This window comes from Suricata suricatta, chromosome 8 (genome assembly GCF_006229205.1).
Source record: "Suricata suricatta isolate VVHF042 chromosome 8, meerkat_22Aug2017_6uvM2_HiC, whole genome shotgun sequence".
In the NCBI taxonomy this organism is placed as follows: domain Eukaryota; kingdom Metazoa; phylum Chordata; class Mammalia; order Carnivora; family Herpestidae; genus Suricata; species Suricata suricatta.
The window spans coordinates 48035931-48061600 of NC_043707.1; the positions used below are offsets into that span (position 1 = coordinate 48035931).

At 48.0% G+C, this 25670-nt stretch overlaps 2 protein-coding genes and 2 long non-coding RNA genes across 7 annotated transcripts in view; 1 reads left to right on the forward strand and 3 right to left on the reverse strand.

The window, feature by feature from the left end:
• Positions 1-962: 962 nt before the first annotated feature.
• On the reverse strand, positions 963-2852 carry LOC115300277. Its single transcript, XR_003912578.1, has 2 exons — positions 2717-2852; positions 963-1445 (listed from the first exon to the last, which is right to left on the reverse strand). It is a non-coding gene; the product is annotated as an uncharacterized LOC115300277 (long non-coding RNA).
• Positions 2853-2966: 114 nt separating this feature from the next.
• Positions 2967-9927, forward strand: LOC115300046. Of its 2 annotated transcripts, XR_003912472.1 has the most exons (4): positions 2967-3480; positions 5138-5249; positions 5874-5914; positions 6083-6203. It is a non-coding gene; the product is annotated as an uncharacterized LOC115300046 (long non-coding RNA). The 2 variants fall into 2 exon arrangements; XR_003912473.1 differs by lacking the exons at positions 5874-5914; positions 6083-6203 and adding an exon at positions 9845-9927.
• OLFML3 (olfactomedin like 3) lies at positions 7353-10787 on the reverse strand. Its single transcript, XM_029947373.1, has 3 exons — positions 9926-10787; positions 8927-9212; positions 7353-8671 (listed from the first exon to the last, which is right to left on the reverse strand). Exons 1-3 carry the CDS (start codon positions 10037-10039, stop codon positions 7851-7853), a joined length of 1221 nt encoding a protein of 406 aa, XP_029803233.1. The 5' UTR covers positions 10040-10787; the 3' UTR covers positions 7353-7850.
• A 1399-nt stretch (positions 10788-12186) lies between these two features.
• HIPK1 (homeodomain interacting protein kinase 1) overlaps positions 12187-25670 on the reverse strand; it is a 50307-nt gene continuing 36823 nt past the window's right edge. For 2 of the 3 annotated variants that reach the window (XM_029949986.1, XM_029949984.1), the window contains exons 11-16: positions 23274-23416; positions 22681-22863; positions 21992-22198; positions 20141-20382; positions 18160-18290; positions 12187-17057 (exon numbers count right to left, since the gene is read on the reverse strand). In XM_029949986.1, coding sequence (XP_029805846.1) covers positions 16569-17057; positions 18160-18290; positions 20141-20382; positions 21992-22198; positions 22681-22863; positions 23274-23416 — 1395 coding nt within the window. In that variant the 3' untranslated portion in view covers positions 12187-16568. The remainder of the gene's footprint in view (positions 17058-18159; positions 18291-20140; positions 20383-21991; positions 22199-22680; positions 22864-23273; positions 23417-25670) is intronic. The other variant, XM_029949985.1, reaches the window with a different exon arrangement.

Genomic DNA, 25670 nt, shown 5'->3' on the forward strand with positions numbered 1-25670 from the left:
TTCATTAAAAACCCACAGAACATAAATCCCACTTCACGGCTGGTAATCTATCTGCAACTTACAGGCTTTCAACTGAATACTGAAATTTGATATAAGTAAGATTACTCCTATCACAATTTACAATCCAGTGATACAAGTAACGTATTCCCTCTATCTCCCCTTACCTGCTGAATTATTATTAAACTAGTGTTTCTAGTTTACACCTTTACTAGTTTATAACAGTAGAGAATACTACACCTTGATCAGAACTCGGGAGGGCTGGCAAGGACAGAGAGACGAAGAGAAGGGAATTTACTAGGTCATAACAGAAATAAGAGGAGAAATTCACATCTACGTGTGTTTACCTCCCCTGCGCTGGGAGAGGAAAGTGCTTAAGAATCCGGGTCATTGGGTAGAGATTCCAGAGGGTAGAAGCCAGGGCATTCCTCGGCCATTACCACCCCCTACCACGCACCTGCTTCACTGAGTAAACTAGTCAGGCCATGTATAGAAGGCACTGGAAAGGGTTCAGTGAGTTAGAAAATACTTGCATGACTTGAGGGGATGAGACCAGATGACTTCAGACAACTTTCAGCTGAAAAGAGGCTGTGCTTCTGGTCTGTGGAATATTCTGCAACACTCCTCGTGACTCCCATAAAGGTACCAGTTGACTCCCATAACGTTGGCACATGTGGCAACTTTAAGTCCTTCAAAGCCCTTTGCTCTTGTTCTGTCCCAGCCTAGAGAAAACAGCCCATTAGAACGCGATGCTGATTCCTCTAAGGGATCCAATGGCATGGGGCGAACTGACAGAAACAGTGAGAGAGGTCAGAGAAGAAACATAAGTGGAAAAGCAGCATAGCCACATTCTAGTACAGCCTAACTGGTCCTGAAGGCATCAAGGCAGAGTAGCACAGCAGGAAATAACGTTGATAACAATGGAGTCATCGAGGAGATTAAATCATAGATATGTCACTACGAGCTGGTCACTCAACTCATTTACAGAATATTTATTAACCACCTAGTAAGTATCTGACTCTGGATCCAGGGATAGATCCTCTGTCTACTTGAGTTTCTTCAGCTGTGTAATGAAGGAGCCAAACTCAGTGATTCCTAAGGTTCCTTCCTGGAGGTCCTAATGCATAAGCTTTATGTGTTAGGGCTTGAACCTCAACAATCCCGTGAGGTGGTAATCCAGATCCCGTAATCCTGTTTCACAAATGAATGAACTGTGTGGCTCAGAGGGGTTAGCGTCTGTCTCAAGGTCACACAGTAGATGAGGAGCAGAGAGGCAGTACATTCAGCCCCGCGGACCCATCACAGACCCTAGGAGCGTCTTCCCCTCACCCCTGTGCTCTCTCTGCACTGTCTTCTTTCTTCCAAAGGGGCAGGCCAAAGAGGTGGAGAGCAGTTCATGCGTCGAACAACTGCATGAATTTACTGATCTGGAATACGACATTCAGCAGCTACAAAACAAAAACCATGTGCAGGGGACAGCAATACGTATCTGGAAGACCAACCAAAATGGCATCGAAGGATCTGTCAAGATCAACAGCAAGATAAGTAAAAAAAATCAATAGTGATGTCTACCAGGGACACGGGCTGAACAGCAAAACAGTCTTTGAGAGAAAATGCGATAGAAGGAAAGAGGCAGCTTGGGAGCCCTATGTTTAAAAGAAAGAAAGAAAGAAGGGAAGACCACCAAAAACCAAGCACACACATCGCTGCTGGCAGAGTTGTTTCAGCCCAGAGAAAACAGGGTGCTTTTTCCATACACCCTGCTTTTCTCCCACGGGGCAACAGGTGGCATGTCTTTCTACAGACAATGTACGAATGGACAGAGAAGGCAGTCAGCGAGCACCTGGATCCAGACAGATGGTTTGTAACGCCAGATATGGCCGCCAGCACCCTTCCCATGATAAGACACCAAGAATCAGCCCGGGAATGAGCGCGTATTAAGCACCTTTATTATCCTGGATGCTCCGTTAGCTGTTTTATCAACACTGGCTCGCCTATACCTCTGGGGTGGGTGATATCCCCTAAAGCCCAGAGAATGGATTCCCTCAGGCCTACCTGGCTATAGGTTGGCACGGCAAGGATTTGAACTCAGCCCCAGCTCAGAGGCCTGGCTGTTTCCACTCCTCCCACAGTCTCCAAGCCACAGGTTCTGGCCCAGGACCTATTAGCTCTGTGGACTTAGACAAACGGCTCGGGCTCCCGAGACCCGCTCATCTCACGGAATTGTTGTAAAGAGCCCGTTGCTCTCTGCAAAGACTCTTCTGCAATCATGCTGACATTACTAACAACAACGAGAATGACTTTTGTCGCGCACCTACTATGTGCCAGGCTTTGGGCACACTGCTTTATGAGACTTGCTTCATTTACTTCTCACAATAATCTGTGAAATGGTACTACGATGAACAGTCTAGTGAAGAAACAGACTCACAGAGGTGAAGTAAGCAGCAAGCAGCAGGGGCCAGGCTGGTGGGGGTGGGGGGCGGGGGAGGCAGTGTAACCTACTTCAGAACCCTCACCAGGAACTAGATGCTAAACAAGAAAGGTCTTCCCATTATCTTCTGTGGTTCCCTTCCTTCTGTGTGGCCACAGGGCTTAGATGCACTGGCCTAGTTTGAGACTTTCCCCTTAGATGTTGGAGCTAGAAATTGTCACTGTGGGAAGGCCTGCGTGATCTGCACTGCACCGCCTTCGGTTTTTATCTGCCGCCGAGAACACTTACCGCTTGCTGGCAATGTGCCCCTCTTGCTCGAGGTCCCGAGTTAGGAGACATATAGGCCCAGAGCTCCGAGGGTTCACAGTCTGGTGGGGGAACCCATACAAGTATTTTCTGAGCCCCATCTATGAGCCTGGCTCTGCCTTACATCCTGGGGACACAGTGATGAGCAAGCTACAATACATTGTGATGTGGGCAGCAACAGGGATGTGCCCAGGGTGCATGGGGGCCCCAAGCAGAGGCACCTGACCCTGTCGGGTGGGAGTGGAAAGGGTCTGAAGAGCCTCCGCAAGGAAGTGGGGTTTCCGAGATCCGTGCTGACTGTCCCCACTGCTGAAGAGTTTCCATGTATCACCTCTCATCCTGGCAGCAGCAATTCTATTGGGCAGATATTACTCATTTATAGCGGAGGTATTATGGAACTTGCTCGAGGTGTCACAGCAGCAGGTGGCAGGGCCTGACGCTGATCCCAGGAGCTCCGACTCCAAGGTCACCAGACTCTGAAGTCTGTGCTCATTCTAATGCGCAGGGCTGCCTCAGAGAACACTGCCTGCAGCGGTCCCCTGCAGAAAGGAACAGTCCCCCACGGATGAAAACAGCAGGAAAGGGAGACTCCCTGGCCATCCAGAAGGTGACGTGGGGGCAGTGTGACACACCTGCACAGGATCTTTCATTATTCTGCTGTGTCCTCTGGGTCGTGGACAGGCAGGAACATCCTAGGGGGCAAGGCCACCTGTCCAGCAATCCAGGCGAATGTTTTTGGTGTAGAGGTAAGGTAAGGTGAGGAGTTGTCTTTAAGTTGTAAGAAATAGAAACCCACTCATACTAACTTGAGAAAAAGAAAGAAAAGAAAACAAACAAGAGGGGCGCCTGGGTGGCTCAGGCGGTGAAGCATCTGACTTCTGCTCAGGTCATGATCTCGCAGTTCATGAGTTCGAGCCCCACGTCAGGCTCTGTGCTGACAGCTCAGAGCCTGGAGCCTGCTTTGGATTCTGTGCCTCCCTATCTTTCTGCCCCTCTCCTGCTCCTGTTCTGTCTGTCTCCCTCTCAAAAATAAACATTAAAAATTTTTAAAAAGAAAGAAAAACAAACAAGAAAGGGAGTGTTTCTTTTAAGGAGTAAGGCTTTTTGTAGAACCCTGGCTAGAAGTGCACTGTGAGCCCAGGAGGCCTGGGAAGGACACACACCCAGCGGCCCTCTCGCCAGGTCTCCACTCTCTCCATCCTTCCTCTCTGTAGTCTGGCTTTCGCTGCTTCTGGTAGCGGGGCCAAAGATGCTTCCAAGCACTTTCTCAGACCACACATCTCCGATCTGCCATCCTAAGTCCCCAGGAGACAGAATGTGATGTGCTCCCCTGGGGGCTGTGAGGCTAAGGTCAGGGAGTGTGGGCGCCCATTCTCAGAGAACGGGGAGTTTGGGGGGCTGGCCAGACCCCCAAGGGTCACGCAGCAGTGCTCTGGAGAAACGTCCAGCTCAAGATACTGTCAGAACCCATGTTCTGGAGAGACAGTGCTGAGAAGTCTGCCCTTTAAAGTAATACATTGGCTTCCACATTTATAATTCTTCTGTGGCGTTATTAAATCCATAAATAAAGATTTAATCTTTTAAGCTCTGTATTGTGAGAGCAGAAGTTAAAGAGCAGGCAGAGGAGAGCTTATCAGCATTGGTTTGGGGGGTGTGAGAGGGTAGCAAGGGAGGAAGCATCCAGGCTGCTGGGACAGAGGAGGCCAGGAGAGGCTGCAGCTGCTGAGAGGGGCTAAAGGTGGAAGGGACCCCCCGGGCTGCCCCTGGACAGAAAAGCCACACTGGAGGCCACTGCCTTGCAGAGGTAGCCACAGACAGGCTGGACAGAGGTCCTAAAGAGAGCCACCCTGGAAGCTGGGAGAAATATCCGGAGTCTCAGCAGCTCTCAAAAGGAGCCTGTTTTGACCTGAACAGGTAAAGAATGGGAGCACTATTAGGGGAGGATCCCAGGAGCCTGAGGGAAGGAAGGGGTGTGTGCACCAGGAGCGAGCCTGGAGGAGGAAGAGGAGGAGGAGTGAAAGCAAGGGTTCTGCTTCCTGCTTAGCCCAGAGCCCAGGTCGCAGAAGCCCGGACAGCTGAATCCACAGCTCCATCCTCACATCTCTGCCCCTCCTCCGCGCCATCCGGGGCTCACACAACCTTGGCTCTGGCTCCTTGATGAAATGGCTAGACGATCACTTTGGCTTTTCCAGCAGGCAGACATGAAGACCAGTACCACAGAGGAGAAGAGACTGAGCACAGAGTGGAGAGCTTGGGAGTTAGGGCAGGAGACTCTGGGGGCCGAAGGAGGGGAAGGGGAGCCCTTTCCACCTGGCCTTGTGATGGAGAGGCAACCTCTGGACCTCCCTATTCTCCTCACTTAGGGCCTCTGCCTTCCACTGTCTTTTTTTCCACCCAAACCAGAGGCCACGCCTGTCTCTGCCACAGGACGGGTTATGGAGGGTCCGAGAAGGAACGGTGAGGCTGGCGTCTGACAACAGGACTCAGCTACTGAGCCTCTCTCCCCGAGCAGCAGGTAATTTAGTTTAATGACTTTGGACAGTTCACTGAGTCTGCCCACACAGTTCCACTCACCTTCCAAAACGCTTCCAAAATAGCACTAGCTATTGTACAAGAGCCAAAAAGAAAAGGAAAAAAAAAAACCCCAAAATAATAAATGACAAGGCCCCAGAGATTTCTGCCCTTTCAGAAAAGTCTGAGTGAACTTTTCTCAAGAAAATTTAAGCAGGGGCACCTGGGTGGCTCAGTGGGTTAAGTGTCCGACTTCGACTCAGGTCATGATCTCACGTTTCGTGGGTTCAAGCCCCGCATTGGGCTCTGTGCTGACAGCTCAGAGCCTGGCGCCTGTCTTCTGATCTGTGTCTCCCTCTCTCTCTCTGCCCCTCCCCTGCTCACACTGTCACTCTCTTTCATTCTCAAAAATAAAAAAAATGAAATGCTAAAAAAAAAGAAAAAGAAAAAGAAAATTTAAGCAAAAAAAAAAAAAGAAAGGCTGTTTTTGCTGTTCTCATTGAGGATTCAGGCAAAGAAAGATGCCACAAAGACAGGTGGCCACACGGGAGGCAGAAGGGCCGGGTTCCGGCACTCCGCTCCCCACACTGATGTCATTTCCACAGTCTCAGAGTTGTTCTCTCCTCAGGGTCCTCCAAAAGCCTGTCCTGATGTCTGCTGTCCATCAAGGTAGCACCGCAGACGGGGCCCCGGTCCCCGGCAGGTTATACTCACACAGACGCACAGTGTCCCGCTCCCAAGGAGGCCACCCGCCCCACGTGCATGCAGTGGCAGTGCCACACTGGGCAGGGACCCCTCTCCCCAGGCCACCAGTGAGAACGCCCCTCTCCTCCACAGCCCTCCGGTGCACAGCGAGCTGGAGCCAGATGTTCCGTGGGCAGCCCCCTGGGCTGGTGACAGGCTGTGATTAAGGTTGCCAGCCCCACATTAACAGAGAATTGAATGGGAGAGAGCCCCCCTCCCACCACAGGCTCCCTACAATAGCGCCTTTGTGAGGTGCTTCGCTGCCTTTCTTCTCTCTTCCTCACCAACCTACGTCAGGGGCAGCTCTGCCTCTGGAGAGAAGCAAAGAAGACAATCGGAGGATCTCAGGCTGCTGCACCCCATCCTGGGTGGGGGAGGGGTGCACGTCAGGGAAAACAGGTGCTCCCTTCTCCTCCCCACCCTGAGGGCTCCCAGGGCTGCCTGAGGCCTGCCCCCCCAGAAAGGCAATAGGGTCTTGGCAATCATCCGGCCTTGAGGGCTGAATGGGGGCCTGAGACTGGGGCAGGGACTGGCCCAGGGCTCTCGGCACATTCCTAGAGGCAGGAAGGAGTCCAACACTCAGGGTTTTCCTTCTCCTCTTCCTCTTCCTCTGCTCCCTCTCCCTTCCCCAGAAGGCCTCCTGCAACTCCAAGCCAGAGGCCAGGGCAGGAAAGGGTTGGGTGTCCAGGACTTCCTGGACAGACTTCAGCCAGGCTCCAGCACTGCCGTGGCTAGGCGGGGGTGACCAACGGCAAGTGTCGGGAAACTAGTAAAACTAACATCTGGGGCACGGTCCCCGCCCCTCCTCCTTGCCCAGACCGCAGCCGCCGTGGCAGCAGGGAAATCGGTTCAGAGCAAGCCCGGTTGTGTAACTGGGCCCTGGGGGACTGCCCCACGCCGGAGAGGGGAGCAGGTCTGAGCTGGGGCAGAGTCTCTGAACTTCCTTGCGGAAACACCTTCAGGGCTCTGGTCTTCGCACTACATGCCAGTGCTGCGACTAGAATCCATTTTCTGGTTCCAAACCTCTGGGAACTAGAAGATTTGCAAGCTCTGTCCCCCAGGGCCTCCATCCCTGGCCTGGGGCGCGGAGCCCAGGGTGGGTGTGCGCTCCACCAGGAGGGGCCACTGTGGATCAGAGAGGGGTGCGGAGAGAAGCCTGAGCAGCGGGCTTCTGTGACCCTGCGCTTCTCCGGGGCCTCACAGTGAAATCTGTAACTGGAGAGGCCCCTCTCCCTCAGCGAGGGAGCCCGGCCAAGTCCCGAATGTGGCTTAAGGAAGGAGTGGCGATGGGGTGGAGGAGGAAAATGGAGGGTCATGGGGAGAAACCTGATCTGAGGGCTACCCCCAAACACACACAGGCAAGGAGCAGCGGATTTTCCTTTTAATGCAAAATGTTGCAATACAAAACGATTTCCATAGGGAAAGTCCTGTTCTCCAGGGCACTAAAGGGAGAAGGGAGGCAGGGCAGAGAGCAAAAAGCCTCCTCCTAGAACTCTCCTCCTCCCAGACTCACACTGAGGCAAGAAATACTTTTTTGCTCATTTGTTGGGGTTGCTTCCCTCCCACCGCTTCCGCTACGCAAGAGTCAGAGCTCTGGGTCTTCGAGGTCTTTGGTCTGAAAATTGACACAAGGCAAGAGAGGAGGGAAAACTTAGGGGCTTCTGTCTTTTAGCTCTAAAAGGACTTCTCAAGCTCTGAAGTCTCACAGGAGACGAAGGGGCTGTGAGCATCTGGCTTCCGTTGGCTGCACACACGGGCTCTGAACCACAGCTTGCCCACATCTGGAGGATGAGAAGCAGGAAATGTGGTGGGGATGTAACTGTGCGGAGGTGAGAGAGATCCAAACACCAAAGCGAGGTGCTCAGACTTCCTCCTCTTTCTTTCTCATCTCCAGCTTATAGACAATCTGGTAGCCGTCGTCCCAAGCGTAGAGCTGGCGCTCCCGGGGGTTATAGCGGAGACTGGCGTGGGCCCCGTATCGGCGGGGGAAATAAGGGAGCGCCGCCCTCTCGGGGCTCAGCGTGCCGCTGGCATCAAAGGAGCACTGGATGCGGGCCCGGCTGGCAGGGCGGGTGTTATAGACCACGTATAGGGTCCCGCAGATGACAAAGGCGGCCTCGGCATTCTCCCTGGGGCACGGGGTGTCCCACTGCTGCTCCGTGTCCAGGGTCTGTGGGTCTAACTTGGCCAGGCACAAGTGCCTGTCATCTTCCCGAGTGGCATAGACAGCCCAGAGGCCCTCCTCATCGGCCGCCAGGTCAATGTACGTGTCTGCCGTCAGCCCGTACGGGGGGATCAGACCCTCAGCCGGGAATACGGAGCTGTCCACCACCGTTCGGTTTGCCAGGTGGAATTTGATGAGCTGCAAAGTGTTCTCCAACTCCCCTCCCCCTCCGGGTCCTCCGGGAGGCCTCCGGGCATAATAAAGAAAGCCGCCGTAGACCAGCTGCCCCGTGCCTACCCAGGGGAAGGGCACTCGGACCCGGGAAGCCTTGCGGGCAGCCATGGCAAGGGTGAAGTCCCGCAGCCTCGGGAAGACAAAGGCTGTGTCATTCTGCGTCCCGTCTAGTACATAGATCTTCTCTGCTGGCCCCATTGGATCCTTGGTCCAGAGACCCGCTGGGCCACCGAACCGCTTCAGGATCTTCATTGATCTCACCTGAGAGATTGTGTAGCCACAGTCTGGAAGGAGACAAGCACGGGACAGGAAAACGTAGGCAAAAGTTAGCCTCCGCTCCTATGGAGGATGGGGAAAAGGGAGCCACGAAGGCCTGGGTCCCCAGAAAAAATTGCAATGGACCTGTCGTCAGAGAGTTCCCTAAAGCAGATTCCAGAAGGTAGCGCCCAAAGTGGACGGAGACAAGGAGAGAAAGAGGGAAGTGGCGAGGAAAAGTCTAGGTGCTGAGAGTGTGAGGGGCCTGCTTCTGGACCACTTACCTGTCAGCATATCGTACTTCTCGTTTCTTCTGCCCTTGCCTTTGCTCCCAGGGCCTCCGGTCCCTTTCTCGTCAACCTCCACACAGGGTAGTGCTGGGTTCTGGGTCTCCAGATAGTCAACCTCCCGCTCTAGACGGTCCACTCTCCCCAAGATGGTGTCGGCCTCAGTCCTGAGCGCCTCTCGCTCCTTCTCGGCCACCTCCAGCAGAGGCAGCATCTTGTTCTTGAAGTCCCGCAGCTCGGCGGCATGCCGGCTACTTTGGTCCTGGCACTGGGCCAGCCGTTCCTGCAGGGATGAGGGCCAGGCGAGGGGCTGAGGGGTTCCCAGGCAGGGAGAGGCCCAACCAGGGAGAGAGGGACGGGAAAAGGCACAACAAACGCAGCCAGGCATCCACTCCCTTGCAACCGCCACAGAAAGGAAACCAGATGTTCAGAGATGCTAAATGTGCAAAACACCGTGGCTCAGATCACCTAGGCCCCTACCCCCACTTCATGTCCTCCCGCCCATGTTCTCCGTGAGCAGTGCCACTGCCCTCTGGGGCACCTAAGTGCGTGAGGGCGGGAAGGGGTCTCCGCTCCACCGTGCAATTCTCCTTTTGGGAATCTACGGACTTCGACCTAGGAATACCACGGACTTCAAACTGTTAAAAAAAAGACAGAGAGCTGCAGATTCTCTGGGAACTTCCAACGTTCACAGAATCATCATCTTGTCCTGAGACGCTTTCCCACAGTGCTAGCTCTCATGTCCACTTATCCCCTCGTGATCCATCTTATCCCAGGGGAAGACGCAAGGGCCTATTTGCTTTGGAATTGCTCTGAGGATATGGGGAGAGAGGAGGGCTTGCCATTGTAAGGATATTCTTATGAGCAGATCCGAGTTTTCTGTAAGCTTCCGGAGCCCCATCTTGTCATCCCCAGATCAGTACCACACTGGGTGGTGAATCAACAGGAGATGTGGCGTCCTTGCAGCCCGGCGCAGGAGAGAAAGGAGTCACTCACCTCTAAGGCAGCCAGTCGGCGTTCCATGTACTCCACAAGGTGGTGCTGCTGCCCTTGAAGGGGTCGCAGCCAGGACAAAAGGAACAAGAGGAGGAGAGGCGTGGAGGGCCCCATGGCAGCAGGAGAAGGAGTAGGAGCGTGCAGCCCTGTGCCTTTTCCACTCGAGCCAGCCGGTTAGCTTCGGGGGCGGGGTGGGGGCGGTGCCTTCTCCCTTTCTGGATCTTGGATCTCTCTCACTACTCTGGAATGCTTTCAGTCTCTTTACCTCCCCCACCCCCTCCTTTCTGCCTGGATTGATCAAACACAGATGGCCCTATGGCAAAGCAGCCAGGGGCCTAAACCACCTCCCGCCTAGGCTGTGGGCTCCCCAGGAGAGGGGAAGGAGATGAAACCCCAGGGCAGAGGCCTTCTGGGCAGCCACCCAGTAAAAGGACCTAGCAGCAGGAGACAGCCCCCACCCCTACACTCGGCAAACTCTGTTTCTGTTTTAAAATGCCTGCTTCCTTCCAGTGTTGTCGTCTTAAGAAACATCCTTCATTAACCTTTCCCTTTCCCAGCAATAATAGCATGAACTGTTTTCTGCCTTGTTCAGTGGAAGCTGGAAGCAGGGGAGATGAGGTTTGAGGGGAAGAGGTGGGGAAAAAAGATCAGTGGTCAAGTCTGCACTCCTTCTTCTATAGCTCACTGGCGCCATCTTGTGATAAGCACCTGGTGTCATCTCGGGATTCCTAGGGAAACCAAGGGTTAGACCAGACCTCCTATGGAAAATTTTCCACAAAGCAAGCCTAGCAGGTTGAATTTACAGGGGGTTTTGTCATTACAACATAGATTAAAAGGCGCCTGAGGCACTCAGTGAGTTAAACATCTGACTTCAGCTCAGGTCATGATCTCCCAGTTCGTGAGTTCGAGCCCTGCCGTCGGGCTCTCTGCTGACAGCTCAGAGCCTGGAGCCTGCTTCTCCCCAAATCCTTTGCCCCTCCTCTGCTCATGCTTTCTCTTCCTCTCTTTCAAAGATAAACATTTTAAAAATTAAAAAACAAGACAAAAAAAACACAGATTAACTCACAGACTACCCACCTACTTAGTGGGCTATCCCAATCTCTCTCTCATTTAGCCGAAGTAAGAGAACGTAACAGATTTAGACAACTATCAACAACAACAACAAACCCCATATCATTGAGAAGCTAGCACATTAATTCTTGATTACCTGAAGTGATATCGACAGCGGGGCCTTTCTACAGGGCTTTCTTCCATCTGAATGCTTCTAGGTATATACTCTTACCCAAACAGGGGAATGTTCAGTGAGTTCACACTAATTTTATGTTCATTTACTTAAGAGGGGAAAAATCTAAAAAATCTAGGTGTTGCAGACTAAATAAAAATAAATGTATCCTGACTTCCCTGCTAATGGCAGACAACAGTCTATTGATCATTTCTCTGGGTTATGGTCCAAAACGTGTTTCTAAATGTGTCTCATTCCGGTCTCGCAATCATGACTGCAGGACTCCACAATTAATTAATGGCCACTGTAGGGTCGATGTGGCCTGAAACACATGTGTCAAAGCAAGTCAGATGAATATAGCATATACTCAGAGACCGGCAGTGATCAATCTAGGCAAATCTAGACAAATTTTATTCACTTTAGAATCAAGGCAAATCTTGGGACACCTGGGTGGCTCAGTCAGTTAAGCGTCTGACTTTGGCTCAGGTCATGATCTCAGGTTCATGGGTTCAAGCCCCACATTATGCTCTGTGCTGACAGCTTGGAGCCTGGACCCTGCTTTGAATTCTGTGTCTCCCTCTCTTTCTTACTGCTCTATCTCTCAAAAATAAATAAACATTAAAAAAAAAAAAAAGAATCAAGGCAAATCTAATGAGATTAGTTCCTATAAAGGGACTATGCTTCTAACAGCACAGCTTGAAAGGAGGGAAAGACAGCATCTTCCCGTGGTTCTCCGATCTTCATCAGTGATACTTCAGATGTTTGGTGGAACACGCTAGGAGACAAAGTGTAACTGCCCCATGTCAGAAGTTTCTGCCTCTGTTTAAGGGCCAGAACCAGATGATCTTAAGTTAGGCCCCCGGACACTCGATTCTTGAAAAGTGTTTCCTGCCAACCCCGATTTATCTCCACTGTGGAGGTCTGTGTGGAAGACGGATTTGCCTCCGACATGACACTGATGTCCGGATGCAATGTAGTTAGCCCCTCCAAAGACGCTGTTTGTTGATCTCCTTCTAAAGAGAAGTCAAAGACAGCCGCATGAATCAGAAAATTTACCCATTTTATTGATGCATTGCAATTGCTCTACATTTTACCATATTATGTAGAAAATACTGAAAATACAAGCTACTTTGTAAAACCAAAGACAAACATTGAATCCAAAGATAAACTATGTTTTACACAATGGACCCTTTTCCCGTAGTTAGTATTAAATTTTAAATATCTATTTCTTTTGTTAAAATGATTATTTTACATACTCCCTAAGTACATCTGCATTACAAACATAGCTCAGTAATTCTCAGAAACTGTTTCTAGAAGCTTGTTGTAAAAGGAAGCGCACAACCAGAAAAGGGAGAAAGCAAAAAAAGTTTAAATCGCACACAATAACTAGCCTATCAAATACATTTAATAAAGTTGGAATTCCATTGCAATATCAAGGATTCAAAGCAGAAATACTAACATTACATATAATGTACACATAATGTCCTGCTACATGTAGTGAGATTATTTTTCAAGCTGAATCAAAACCACGCATTATATAAAGTTTAGCAACAAACGACCATGTAGACATGCTGCACCATCCATCAGTTAAGAAAACAAACAAAAACAAAAACAAAAACCCAAAAACCAAAAACCAAAACAGGAAGCAGGCCTGGGCCATTCCTATCACCGAGAGGCAACTTCATTTCCTATCCTAAAACAAGCCAACCTAACCAGTGGGTTTTGCGTAATAATGCTGAATAAAACACACATCACAGTGCTTGCCTGGCTAAGGGCAGTCGAGCCGAGCCTCCCGGGTGGAGCCTCTCAGATGGCCAGAACTGTCTGGAATGGACTTCGTATTCCTGGGGCTGGTATCTGAGCTGAGCACTGACAGCGGTATCGCCTCGTGGGAGCTATTCAAACTCTGGGGTGATCAAGAGTCCCGATGAGCCCAGAGTGGCTGTACTTAGACCGTCCCCACGTTCTCTCTCACCCTGAAGGGCAGAAGCTGGAAATACAAGGTTCAGAAAGGACTCAGAGCCTTAAGCTGGCCTGAAGTTAGGCGGCTATCACCCCAGGCAGGCCGCTCGCCAGAATTCACAGGGCTCCCTCCGCCCTGCCACGGCTGGCAATGTGAAGCCCCAGGGACAGACTCTAAAGCCACACTGAGCACATATACATTCAGCAGACACAGATGGAGATTTATCTTGGTAAATCTGAAACGCCAATTTGTAGACTAAGGCTGAAAATTTCTAAAATTCTTAAAAGCCACACACACTACTAGTAAGGTGATTAAGATCACCATACAAGTTCTTGGTATTGTCTTTTCCCCATGAAGGTAACGAGATTCATATCTTAAGCGGTATCTACTTACTACTGGACGGGGGGCAGGAGTGGAGTGTTTTGTGTGTTTTGTCTTTTTCCCGCAACTCATTTGTTACAAAACCAACACATCTTATCCCTTGTAGAGGAAAGCTAAGGAACAAAACATGTTTTTACTAGAAACTAGATCTGCCTTTGAGCAAGAAAATCCATACATGCTTGGCAAAAAAGGAAACAAAGACCATACACGTTGACCAGAAAACTGTGTAACGCTAGTGAGGGAAACTATGCAAGCTGTTTGGGTACCTTCACCAATAAATAGAGCGGTACAAACACAACTCAAGAGGATGACCAACCGAAAAAAGAAAATAAGAAATAAGAAAAAGTAGAAAACACCGACATGGCCCCGGTAGGCCGTACTGACTGTGTGCCCCATCGTGGAAGCCCTTACTCTTCCCGAGGAAGGAACTCCAAACGCCGCGCCAGCTCCTCGGTGTTCAGCCCGGCACAGGGCTTGCTGGCCGGGCTCCATGGAATCCCCGTCTCCACCCTGCACCTCCTCGACGCCATCTCTACAAAGAACCAGTCCTGGACTCAGCCCTCAAGTACAAACTGTTCGATTCAGATGGAACACTTCTGTATCTTCTTCCCCCAAGTCTTTCATGGGCAGGCACATCCCCATCCCCAGTACCTTCCACTTGACCCAGATCCATGCAGGAGCTGAGAGTACTAGGACAACTTCACAGCCCCAAGAATATACAAGTTGTTAAAAAAGAAACCTCAACAGCCCGACGACTGAACAGGCTTTGGTTCCTTCTTACTATTCTTCACCGGCTCAGAAACCTTTCCGTGAGTTCCCGGTCACCAGCGGTATCACAAAACTCCTCCTCCTAGTGTGGGGACATGGTAGGTAAGCAATACAACAGGCTCTTTGGTATAAACGGATCTGTTACAGGGTTTTCTCAACAAGCAAATACTTTACTAGGAATGTCGACTATTTGCAGGAGGGACTGCCACATGGGAAAAGGAAAAAAAAATCTCATTCTAAAAGTGATTGCACATACTCTAAAAGAAAAGAAAAAAAACCCACGTATTTAATATTGGCTTGACTCCTCTCACCTGCTTCCCAAATTCCCCCAGAAGCAAGGTGGCAACGCACCGTGAGAGAGCCACATGGGAAAGATGCTTCTGCGAGAACTCGGCGGAGATTCCAAAGTGGAAAGGGGTAGAGGTGGTGGTAAAGGAGAAAAGCTGCTGTTTCGATTTTTCAGTGTCGGCAGGAAAACTGACAACAATGCATTTACACGACACAGCTACTAAATCCTGTTCTGATAAATCCCAGTGAACAGCTTAGGGTCCACACGGGCTTGCTGGTCCGTCCTAAGGCAAGCTCACTGTAAACTCTATGAACCACTACATCATCATATAAGGCACTACAATAAGGGAAGGAGAACGGGGAGAAGAGACACACACTGAACAACTCCTCACCAGACACACCTGTGCAAAACAATCCCAAGGGTCTCCTCTCCTTGCAGGCAATGCCCCTGCTCATTCAACACTACAGTAATATGCTCTAATATAATTGCAATTAGTTCACATACATTCCAACAAGTATCAGTTCATTTTGGTTTAAATACAATGGAGACATCAATTCCATCTCCGGGGTAACACTGGAGGATCAGATACACACTAAATACACAATTCAAGTGTAATCACTACACATTTGATTACAAATAACATTTTGGGTTAGCAGGAAAAATTGCTTGTTATAGTTTTCTAATCAATATGTACATATTTAATTATGCAAAATATTAAAACACCACCATTACAAAACTTCTAAAATATTTTTAAATTCAGTAATAAATTTTTAAAATATTTTTTGCAATTCCTACATGCACTTATTGTATAAGTCTTAATAAGAGAGCATTCAATTTGCTGCTGGCATACAAAGGAAGCTACTTTAAAGTATAAAAGCTATACACGACGTTCTTATCTGGTTTCATATTCTTTAGCTTTCTCCCCAAATAAACCATAGAGAACAGAAGGGAGAGATGAGGCAAAGAGCGAGAGGTGAATTATTGAAAATTCATATTAATCTTTAGGCAAAGCTCACCAATGCCAACAACCTTTAGGCAAAGCTCATCAATACCAGTATCGCATAATACAAAGAGATTTTGCATATAATAAGACAATCACCACCATACAATAATAACCACCGTAATGGCTTTTCCAATAACATTTAAGCTGAATCAGAGAGAAGGACTTGTAAAAAATAACTTAAGAAGGATGCATGGTACTTCATCTAAAAAGAATACCTAGTGCTTTCATGGTAGGTATGGATTCTCTCACACTAAGTTACCAGCAAATGGTGAGCTGCCTTTTTTACACTAGTTTAAAATAAACACAGGAGCAACTGAGAGAATCCCAACAGTAACACAGAGAGCAGTATGTAACCAGTTTTGCAAAAATAACAACTGCCCAGTTTAATGTGACATGAAAACAAAACTAAAGCACTGTAAGTCTAATGTCCCATAAAGAAAGGTAAAATTTCGAGGAGAAATGCCTGATAGTCAAGTATAGACTTGTGTAAGCTGCTCTTAAAGTAGGCAAGTAAGTCTTGGTTTTTAAACAAGTACAACATGACAATTTTTCTCTTCTCACTAGTTACCAGATTTCAAGTCCTTCTATCAGCATTTTTCCTCGGACCAGCAATCACAATAAAACAAAGTTAAATAAAGACGGGCTTCGCTTGTTTTAAAAACATTTATAGAAATCAAGTCAGAGAGAAAATATTTTTTCAAAGGGTAACTTCAGAACGATCTCTCTTCCTTGGTAACTGCAGAAGATGGGCATCTGAACTCTTCCAAATACCAAAAATGCTGTCACAAAAATAAAGAATTTAAAAATAGGACAGACTTTGGGAGACTACAACAATGCAGTCAACACTAAGACAGGTTTCCCCAGAGAAAACCCTTCTGCTTCAGTGGGCCCCTGCAGAATGAGTTGCTGGCTAAGGAGTTTCAAGAGGGGGTAGGGGAGGAGCTCATCATGGCCTGTTATTAAAGATTCCGGGCCAGGAACAGGCAGCCATGAGCCCGCCCTCCCTCTGCTCACCAACTACAAATAGGAATACTGGCTGATCTTGGTAGGGCTCAGTGGGTATCCAGTGTAAATGGCGGAGCCTCGGGAAGACCCGATGTAGGACTGGGTGGCAAACTGGTGTTGGTACTGAGCAGGGGCCACGCTGGCAGAAGTGAGAAGGCTGGGCCCGACGCTGACAGGGACCTGGTGCACCAGAGTGCTGGGGTGGGCGGTGTAGGCTGCAGCGTGCCGTGAGGAGCCCTGGGGGGAGAAGAGGTGAGCAATGGAGCTGGTGGAGCCCAATGCAGCAGCAGAGGTGGGGGCAGCATACGTATACAGGTGAGGCTGGCTCGGCAGGTGCGCGGGGGCCGGGGCCAGGTGTGGGTGCCCCGTCGAGTGTAGTGGGCTGCCATGCTGGAAGGCGTAGGGGGCTTGGGAGAGCGGGGCCACAAACGCCTGCTGCCTGCGGGGCGCAGCGTTGCTGCTTCTCTCCTGCGAGGCTGGAGCTGACGAAGACTGCTGGTTCTGGAAGGAGGAAGAAGGGAGTGAGGAACCCTGGGGTCATTCTGGTTCAGAGCACCCAAGGCCAGGCTGAGAGCTGAGGTTCTCTCCTGTACTGCCCCTGGGCTGCCACAGCACAGAATCTCCCAGACTGGCAATGCTGTCAGAGGTCAGCCTCCATCCCTCCACCTCTTGGCAGAACAGATCCTAACCCAGCCCAGAGCGCAGCAGTTTGCTCTTAAGTATGAGAGAGGCAAGGGCGGGGATCGAGAGTTCACAGGGTTTCCCTCTCCTGCAAGTCAGTAACTGTTGACTCAACTCACCCTAATCTGGCGCCAGTGAATTTGAATTTTTCCTAACCTTTCTTTCTGGCCATTGTTTTCTTTTGTTCTCCTCTAAGTTCTTCATATCCCTCTTGGCTTGTGGAGCCTAAAACACATGCACTAATTCGAACTTACACTTGCACTTGCATGTGCTTTCTCTCTCACACACACAGCACGCCCTCACACACACTCACAGTTACCCCCTCATATATACACTTTCTCACTACTGGGAGACATCATAAAAGCACCAGAGTTTTAGCTGAGGAAAGAGTGAATAGTGCCCCTTTTAGAAACAGAACGGTGCCCTTCCCCAGTGTGTCAGAGAATCAGATCGTGGGGGGGCGGGGCGCAAATCCCAGACTCAAGCCAACATGTAGGACTAGAACCAGTTGATGAAGTGGCCACACAGTTTTTCACTGTCTCTTGCCTCAAGTAATCAGTGTGAGGCTCAGGTTATTTATGACCTGGGAGAGAAAGGAAGAGAATTTGGTCTCAAAGCATGTGGTAGTACAGAACGAGGCATAGACTAAAGCATCTGAAGCTTTCTAAATTCCAGACGTTTCTCTACGCTTCCGGGATAGACGAGCGAAATCCGCTGGAACGCCTGGGATGTACATGAGCACACTTACAGAGGGAACAGAGTGCAGCACATGCAGGTATGAGGCAGGCCACAGAACACCAAACCGACGGACACAAGAGGGGCTTCACTCGGCTTTATTCAGCAGTCCAGCCAGAAGCAGAGCTCTCCAGAGAATGGCAACAGGGAGGGCCCCAAACAGAAGGCAGCAGCCCCTCGTGCTTACCTGGCTAAGGTTAAGTGGCTGTGCCGCGCTGGTCCCCCCGCGCTGAGCTCGATACCCTGAGGGGGTGATACAGCATCCAGAGGACTGCCCGCTCACTGAGGCCACTGGCTTGGCCTTACTGCTCAGGAGACCTGAAACAGTGAGACGCTACTTAGTTAGGAGCAGACACCTGCTCAGCAGAGTTGAGCTAAAACTCAGATGGCATCACGTTAATCAGTTCAGGTTTGTATAAAGTTTTCAAGAGTTCAGGTTTCGTGTATATCTTATTTCCTCAATTACATTTACACCAGAGGAACAAAAACTAAACAACCCATTTCTTTTCTGCCTTGCTACAAAGCTCCATAAAGGATCTTTGAAAGGTTCACTTTCGTAAATAGTATCTAATCTCCAGTAATGTGCAAGGCACTACTGGAAATACAAATCCCGGCAGGACATGATCTCTTCCCATGGGGCCTACAGTCTTATGGCGGAAGGGGTTAAAACGTATAGAAATGAGAATCAGAAGGTGAGTAAGACGCTCGTAATACTTAATCATTTAGGTGTCAAAGGGGCTTTAAAAGAAGGCTAGGGGCGCCTGGGTGGCTCAGTCGGTTAAGCGTCCGGCTTCGGCTCAGGTCAGATCTCATGGTTTGTGGGTTCGAGCCCCGCGTTGGACTCTGTGCTGACTGCTAGCTCAGAGCCTGGAGCCTGTTTCTGATTCTGTATCTCCCTCTCTCTGACCCTCCCCTGCTCACACTGTCTCTCAAAAATAAATAAAAAGCATTTAAAAAATAAAATAAAATAAAATAAAAAAATTAAAAAATAAATAAAAGAAGGCTAGATCTTTTTGGGCCCTCACTGTCTTCGAATTCTAAGAAACTACAGGGCAGTTAGATACAAGCAAGATCAATGTCAACCTGTTGCTTCCTTCTGTGGTCCCACCAGGAACACTGGAGCCTTTATTCAATGATTTGTGGAGTAGCCTATATTCTTCAGACCCAACAGTGGAAAGAGCTCCTAACAATGCTGTTCAGTATCCTGGCATCAGGAAGTTCCACTTTGTCTGCAGTGGGACAGCTGCCTATTTCTGAACCCTGTTTATAGGTCTCCAGCAGAAACATAATTCACAGTAAGTCACTAATTTATGTAAGCACAGTACAGACAGCTATACTGACACCAAAACTTGAAGCTCCCCTCCTCTGGTGTGTAGAGCTGCCATTGGAAAACAGCTGCCTAGACAAGAACTACACTTCCTGGGCCCCCCGGGCCTTCTAGGTGAGGCCATGTGATTAGTTTTCACTCTTTCCAGGGCTAAAGAGGTAAAAAATGTGTATCCCTCCTCCAAACTCTTTCTCCTTCTCATTGGAGGCTGAGGATTTCTGGGCTCTGATCCTCAAGGCCCACCCAGCAGGAGCGCCAGCACTGGGAAGTCATGTGAGGAAGAAGCAAGCCAAGGGAAATGTGGGGCTTGCCCCTGCGGCCAGCTTTCCCCGATAACTGGACCAGGGAGCCTAAGCCCAGCACCTAACAGCAAAAAGGATGGAGGAAATTAGGTTGCTAATAAAAACCACAAAAGTATCACTGCTATGGCACTGGGTGAAAAAAGATATAAATACATATCGCTTTCTTAAAAAAATTTTGCAGTCACTTTTAATATTATCAGTTCCTGTTCATGCTGGATTGTCAAATTCGAATCACCTGTGGCACCAAAAAAAAAAAAAAAATCACCTGCTAATCCTTCTGGCTATACAACAGTAGCTCTGGTCTGCCTTCTCCCACCAACAGTGAGTATATTTCTGAGACCACAAAATTCACTTTTATGTGAATGCCAACAAAATAAACACCATAATATAAAATGATTGCCAGATATAATTTCACACGACAAGGAACTGACTTCTGAATTCAGTAACTGGTCTCTACTATTGGCATAAGTAGATCATAGAAACACATAAAGGGTACATACGTCAACAGAGAATTCAACTGCAGCCGTGAAGGTGCTCACCTGAGGCCTGGGGTGCTACCGGGCAGTCGCCAAGCTGGGTTTTCAGCGGAGGCACAATGATGGTGCGGGTGCCGGCACCCTCCCCCACGACCCTGCCGGGCGCCTCCACGAGGGGCCCGCTATTGCCCCGGAGAGCACTTGGGGTATCAGTGGGATACGGGCTGCTTAAGGAAGAGTCAGAGTCTGGAGAATCATTGACAGTGACGTAACTGATGACATTAGACCTTGCCTTCAGGCCAGAGCTGAGGAGAAGAAAATACGTGAAAATACGTGAAAAATCCAACCCCTTTTCTGGCAGTGTTTCTCTGATGATCTCTGGTCCTCCCATGAGGACGATGACGACAATGACGACGACGACTAGAACAGTAGAATAACTCTAGCAGCAGCAAAGCTCTGAGTGTATCGGGTACTACTTTTACACTACACATACTATCTCACCGAATCCTCACCAACACTTCTATGAAGTTGGCACTATCACCCCCGTTTTGCAGATGAGAAACCTAAAGCACAGAGAGAGTAAGACCCTTGGCCAAGGTCACACAGTTGACGAGCGGTAGAGCCAGGATTCAGAGCCGGGACACAATGACACCAGACACACACCTCCTACACCTCTTCCATGTTGCTCCTGAGCCATTTCCGCTCCAGGCTGCTTCAACGGTGCCCTTCAGGCACCGCTTTCCCCACAGCATCCTGCTAGACTATAAATGGTGCCTTATCATCTAGTCAAACCTCTCGTCATACTTTTTTTATAAGTACCTTCACAAACTGAACCCTACCTTCCTAACTTTAATTTTTCTGATTTTTTCAATATGCTCGGCTCCAGTCAAGGCCATCCTGCTGGTTATAGAATTTTTGCTACTACAAGGCCCCTTTTCCACTGGAAAGTTTACTCTTTCTCTTCCCCAAATCAGTTCAGAAACTGATTTGTTCAAAACTCAGTTTCAAGTCCACTTGGTATGTGGTACAAAAATACCATTTTGTAATTGTAAATACCATATGTAAATAGCTCTTTTGAAGTACTTCATTCTAAATTTGCTTTCAGTCTACAGCGATGCCACCCTGAATGCACCCCATCTCATCTAAATTTGCTCTTTCATTTCATTTGAACTTCATTTATCTAGAACTCTGTAAAGTCTCCTAAGTTACTGTCATGTGTGAATCCTACCTCCTCAGGGAAACATGGGGTTATTCCCTCTTCTCTGTGCCTAACACTAAAGGCCCAATGAAGAATGCAACACAGAACAATCAAAGCAGTTACCCTTGTCAGCACTAGGAGAGAGGTGTACGTAACAGTTCTTGGAGATATCCACTCTCTCAGTTAACTGCCCAGTTAAGAACTTGGATTAAGGTGCTGAGATAGGAGGAAATTATCTGGTACTTATATTTGTCAACTTTCAGACTGTACAGCAGAAGGAGAAAAAGAAGGTAGCCCTACTCAAAGTTCCACCTCTTCCTTCCAAAGAGGCCTTCACAGACTAAGAAATTACAAATAGCCTCCTATCCGCCAACTTGTTGCACTGTTGTTTATATGCTTCTGCTACAGCATCTATTTTCAGACTCTAAAGGTCCTTAAAAGCAGAGGATCATGTCTGTGGTATAATGTGCACTCCAAGCCAGAGTAGCTAAATATGAAGCAACTTCGTATCTACCTTCTAGCTAATGTAACTGAAATACTGATTTAACATGATGCTCAGTTATGAAAACTTGAGTGTCCAAGGCCATGCTCCCAAATACCTTTTTTTCAGTCCTTCCTTTCAATGGCCCAAACCAGACCACTCGCCTGAAGCTGAGAGTCTAAGACTTAAAAGGAGGCGCCACGGAGCCAGGGAGCCATTCACCTCTCTTACTTACCTATTGGGCTTATACTTGTTGTCCTCCTCCTCATCAGTGTCACTGCGGATGGTGATGACACTCACAGGAGGGCTGGGAGTATCTGGAATGATGATTGGCTGATGCTGATCTGAGACAGGAACTAGGGAGTTATAGGAAGATGTGGTACGCAGGGGACTGCTCCCAACAAGAGAATAGACTTGAGAAGGCAGAACATCCAGGGAGGACCTGTAGAAAAAGGTCACGAGAAAGACCACTCAGTTCTCGGCCTCCCAAACTATCCATCTTTTCCCTAGAACACTTTCCAGCTGGCTTTGTGATTCCTTTTTACCTAAATCATTAAGCCAATATCCTTAACTATAAAAGTTCCAATAAAAAAGAAACTAACCGCTCCAGCCAGGATTTCCAGGGACAACAACCCTAAAATACAACACAAATTCTGTGTATGCCCTCTCCTCCATGGTGTCACGTGGGCAGACACAGAACAACGGCGGCATGTAGGTGGCTTGGATGCAGAGTGGCGGCAGAGAGAGGATCTGCACAACCAGGACACGCCTGGTATGCACGTCCAAGGGGCCAGGCCAGCGCATCCACAGTTTGGCAGCTACCTGCCGCTTCACACCACGAGCATCTACACCACAGCACTTGCAAGGCTGGCAACAGCTCTCTCAAATGGGCAAACTTAACTACCAGCTCTGACGCAGACTTACTTCGAAGAGACCGGAGCAGACTGCTTATTCTTCTTTGAAGAGAGGGAACTAGATTGCTGCTGTCTGACAACATGGGCAACACCAACATTCAGGGGCTGAGCAGCGGCCAGGGTCACGTGGTTAGTCAGCAAGGATGGCTGCTGCATGATAGTGCTGTACTGGCTGCCGTGAGAGTGGGCATTCCTGCAACAACAGAAAGACAAGGACAAGACTGAATGCCTAAAATCCTGGGAAAGCAGGACCAAGTAGGCATTAGAAGCAATTAAAACCACCGCTTAGAGCTGCGTTTTATTTTTAAGATTGGGCACCTGGATTACAAGGCTGTAAGTTTTCACTGTATGGTTCCTTTATTGGATAAGACTTTCTTTAAATCTGAAGTAAATGATTCCCGACCTCAGAACCTACTGCTTTCCCGTATTCAGAGTTCTCTCATTACCCCATCCCCGAGCCCAAGCCCAAACAGGGTTCTTGTCCTAAAGAATCTGAAGCAAAGAAACATCTCTCCTTTGTCTTCTTCCTAGTCGTCATCAAGCACTCTTGCCCTAAGGGATCTGGCCCTGCAAATATCCCAGAGAGGAACACAGGATACTTGCCTCCAGTCTGTGAGCTGCTGGCCACTGCCCATGGCCTCCGGAATCACTGCTGTGGGCTGGACAGAGTTGTGCAGAGCTACCCCAGGCAACTGTTGCCAAGTTGAAGGCAGGAGAATTTGTTGGGTTCCTCCAGGCCAAGCCTGCTGTAAGGAAACACACACACAAAGATCCAGACTTGACTCATTCTTGGCTTTTTCCCTTGTTTTTTAGATGAAAGAAAAATTCATATCTTAAAAGAAGTTGCTTGTAGATTGTTAACTTGCAGAGATCAAAAGAGAAAAGTCAGAGGGGCTCAAGGTTACAAGCCTTACGAACAGGGAAGGAGAACATGCTGCTTTCTCTCGGCCACCTCTGTAACATGACCGCCAGGGTATTAAAGGAGAGAGGATCCCTGTGGTTAAGAGTTTCTATTATACTGGAGACCGAAGAGTCCAAAAGTTCAGAGGTAAGCTCTGGTTAAATGATGGAGTATCATTTTTGCAACAATCCTAAAAATATCCCGAGAAAGAGTTAAGGCAGCTCCCTTGAGATTAAAAATAAGAATTTTAAATTTTAAGTGCCAATCGGTTAAGACATGAGGTCAATTCAACCCATTAAACAAAGGGGAGAATTGTGCCTACTTAAAAGGGTAGGACTTGGAAAATGGAGCCAGATGCGGATGACCAAAGGCCAAAATCCTTTGGCAAACAAGCTTGTGCCGGCAAAAGAAAGCTACCTTCATCATATATATTCACATGATAGAATTAAATAAGGCAGTAATTAAAATATTTATGAAATAGATGCAGAGAGCACCATATTCCGGTCTTAATAGTTACCTAAAATATACTGTTTAATGCATCATCTGTAGAAATATACGTCAACATAAAAACTAATCACTACAAGAAAATACATCATTTCTAGTTTTTAACAAGCACTTGCCATAGACAGCAACAAATATGTTTTCTGAACTTCTTACAGAAATTCTGGCGTTTTCTGGAAAAATGGGAACAGATTTGAAAGTTTCCTTTTTAAACTCAAATTCTACAGTACAATCACCTACAATGCTTGGGTACATATGGTTCTTTTCTTGAATTTCAAACTGCAAGGCCATCAACACACTGTTTTAAAAATATTTCTGCAAGTAACAGATCTACTTGTTACAAATACCGGTTCCAAACAAGAAGCCTTCAAAGCAGAGAAACTGCAAACACGTCTGCTACCATAAGCAGAATTTAAAACAAAATAAAACAAAACAAAAAATAAGAGAAGTATGTTAAGTCACACCATGCGTCTTTCCATAAGCCAACACCTGCACAAGACAAAGCATGTAGTTTAATACAGAGCAAGAAATAACATTCCAACGTGAGGCAGAAATCTGGCGTTCCAAGCGACGAACTGTTTTGACAGAGAAAGAACAAAAATATGCAAAGCTTAGCAAATGACTAGTGCAAACTTAACAGAAGCAGCAAAGGAGAAGTATCAACTGACACTCTCAAAACTTTAGGTGAGCAAGGTAAACCCAGTGGCTTGGATCGATCAAGTTGGAAACACAGTAACCCCCTTGCACTGTTTTATGCTTGTGATATATAATTCATCTGGGGGTGACAAAGACTTCTAAACTAAAAACCAAACAAACTCCAACAACCAAAGTGGGTTTCTGGAAGTGTCTGCGTTCACATGAGTCCCTGAGAAACAACGAAAGAAATTTAAAGCCACTTTGAAAGATGTAGGTATCAGTATTCAACAGTATCAATAAGGTTTTTCAAAAGTTTACCTACTTTTAAATTTCAAATAATGAAACGCTGGATGTCCGATAAACAAGTCTAACTCCCCCAAATAAACCAAAACACATCCAAAGATCACTCTCAAGGTTACAAATCCTGAAATACACCTCGAAGTCCTACTTGTTTTTCCTATCTCTAAGCCCCATACCACTTAAATAACTTTTCCCCAGGACTTTTAGTAACAAAGATATTATATTTGCATAAAGTTTTTTCAGCCACATTTTTGCCTTTGTATAAAGACCTGTTTGTAAACGAATTAATTTCTCCATAAACCTCTCAAAATGCGCTCACCTTTAATCTCAACCAACAAATGAAGTATGATCCAAAAAGATTCTAAAGGGGACATCTTTAAAATACAAGGTATCAGCTGCCACGGATCATGAGTGGCAAAGAGTTCCCTTCTTATGTTCATAGAAGGAAAGTTAACACCAACAGGTAAAGCAATAAATTAAGAGCATCTTAAACATTCCTACATGCACAAAAGTTTTAGAAGCTTAAAATAGCACATAAAGAAGGAAGCTAACTTGCCAAGGAGTTCAAATTTTGGCCATCCGGAGACCTGTAGCCGAGCCAAACTAAAAGCCATTTCCTTTCCTCTCAGGGATCAGAGGGTAAAAGGGCAGAAGGCAGATAA

Excerpts from the sequence above, each read along its gene's own strand:
- OLFML3 (XM_029947373.1), bottom strand. The coding sequence starts at position 10,039 with ATGGGGCCCTCCACGCCTCTCCTCCTCTTGTTCCTTTTGTCCTGGCTG. Across the intron at positions 9,213-9,925 it reads GCCGACTGGCTGCCTTAGAG|GAACGGCTGGCCCAGTGCCA; the intron begins GTGAGTGACTCC and ends TCATCCCTGCAG. Across the intron at positions 8,672-8,926 it reads GAAGTACGATATGCTGACAG|ACTGTGGCTACACAATCTCT; the intron begins GTAAGTGGTCCA and ends GTCTCCTTCCAG.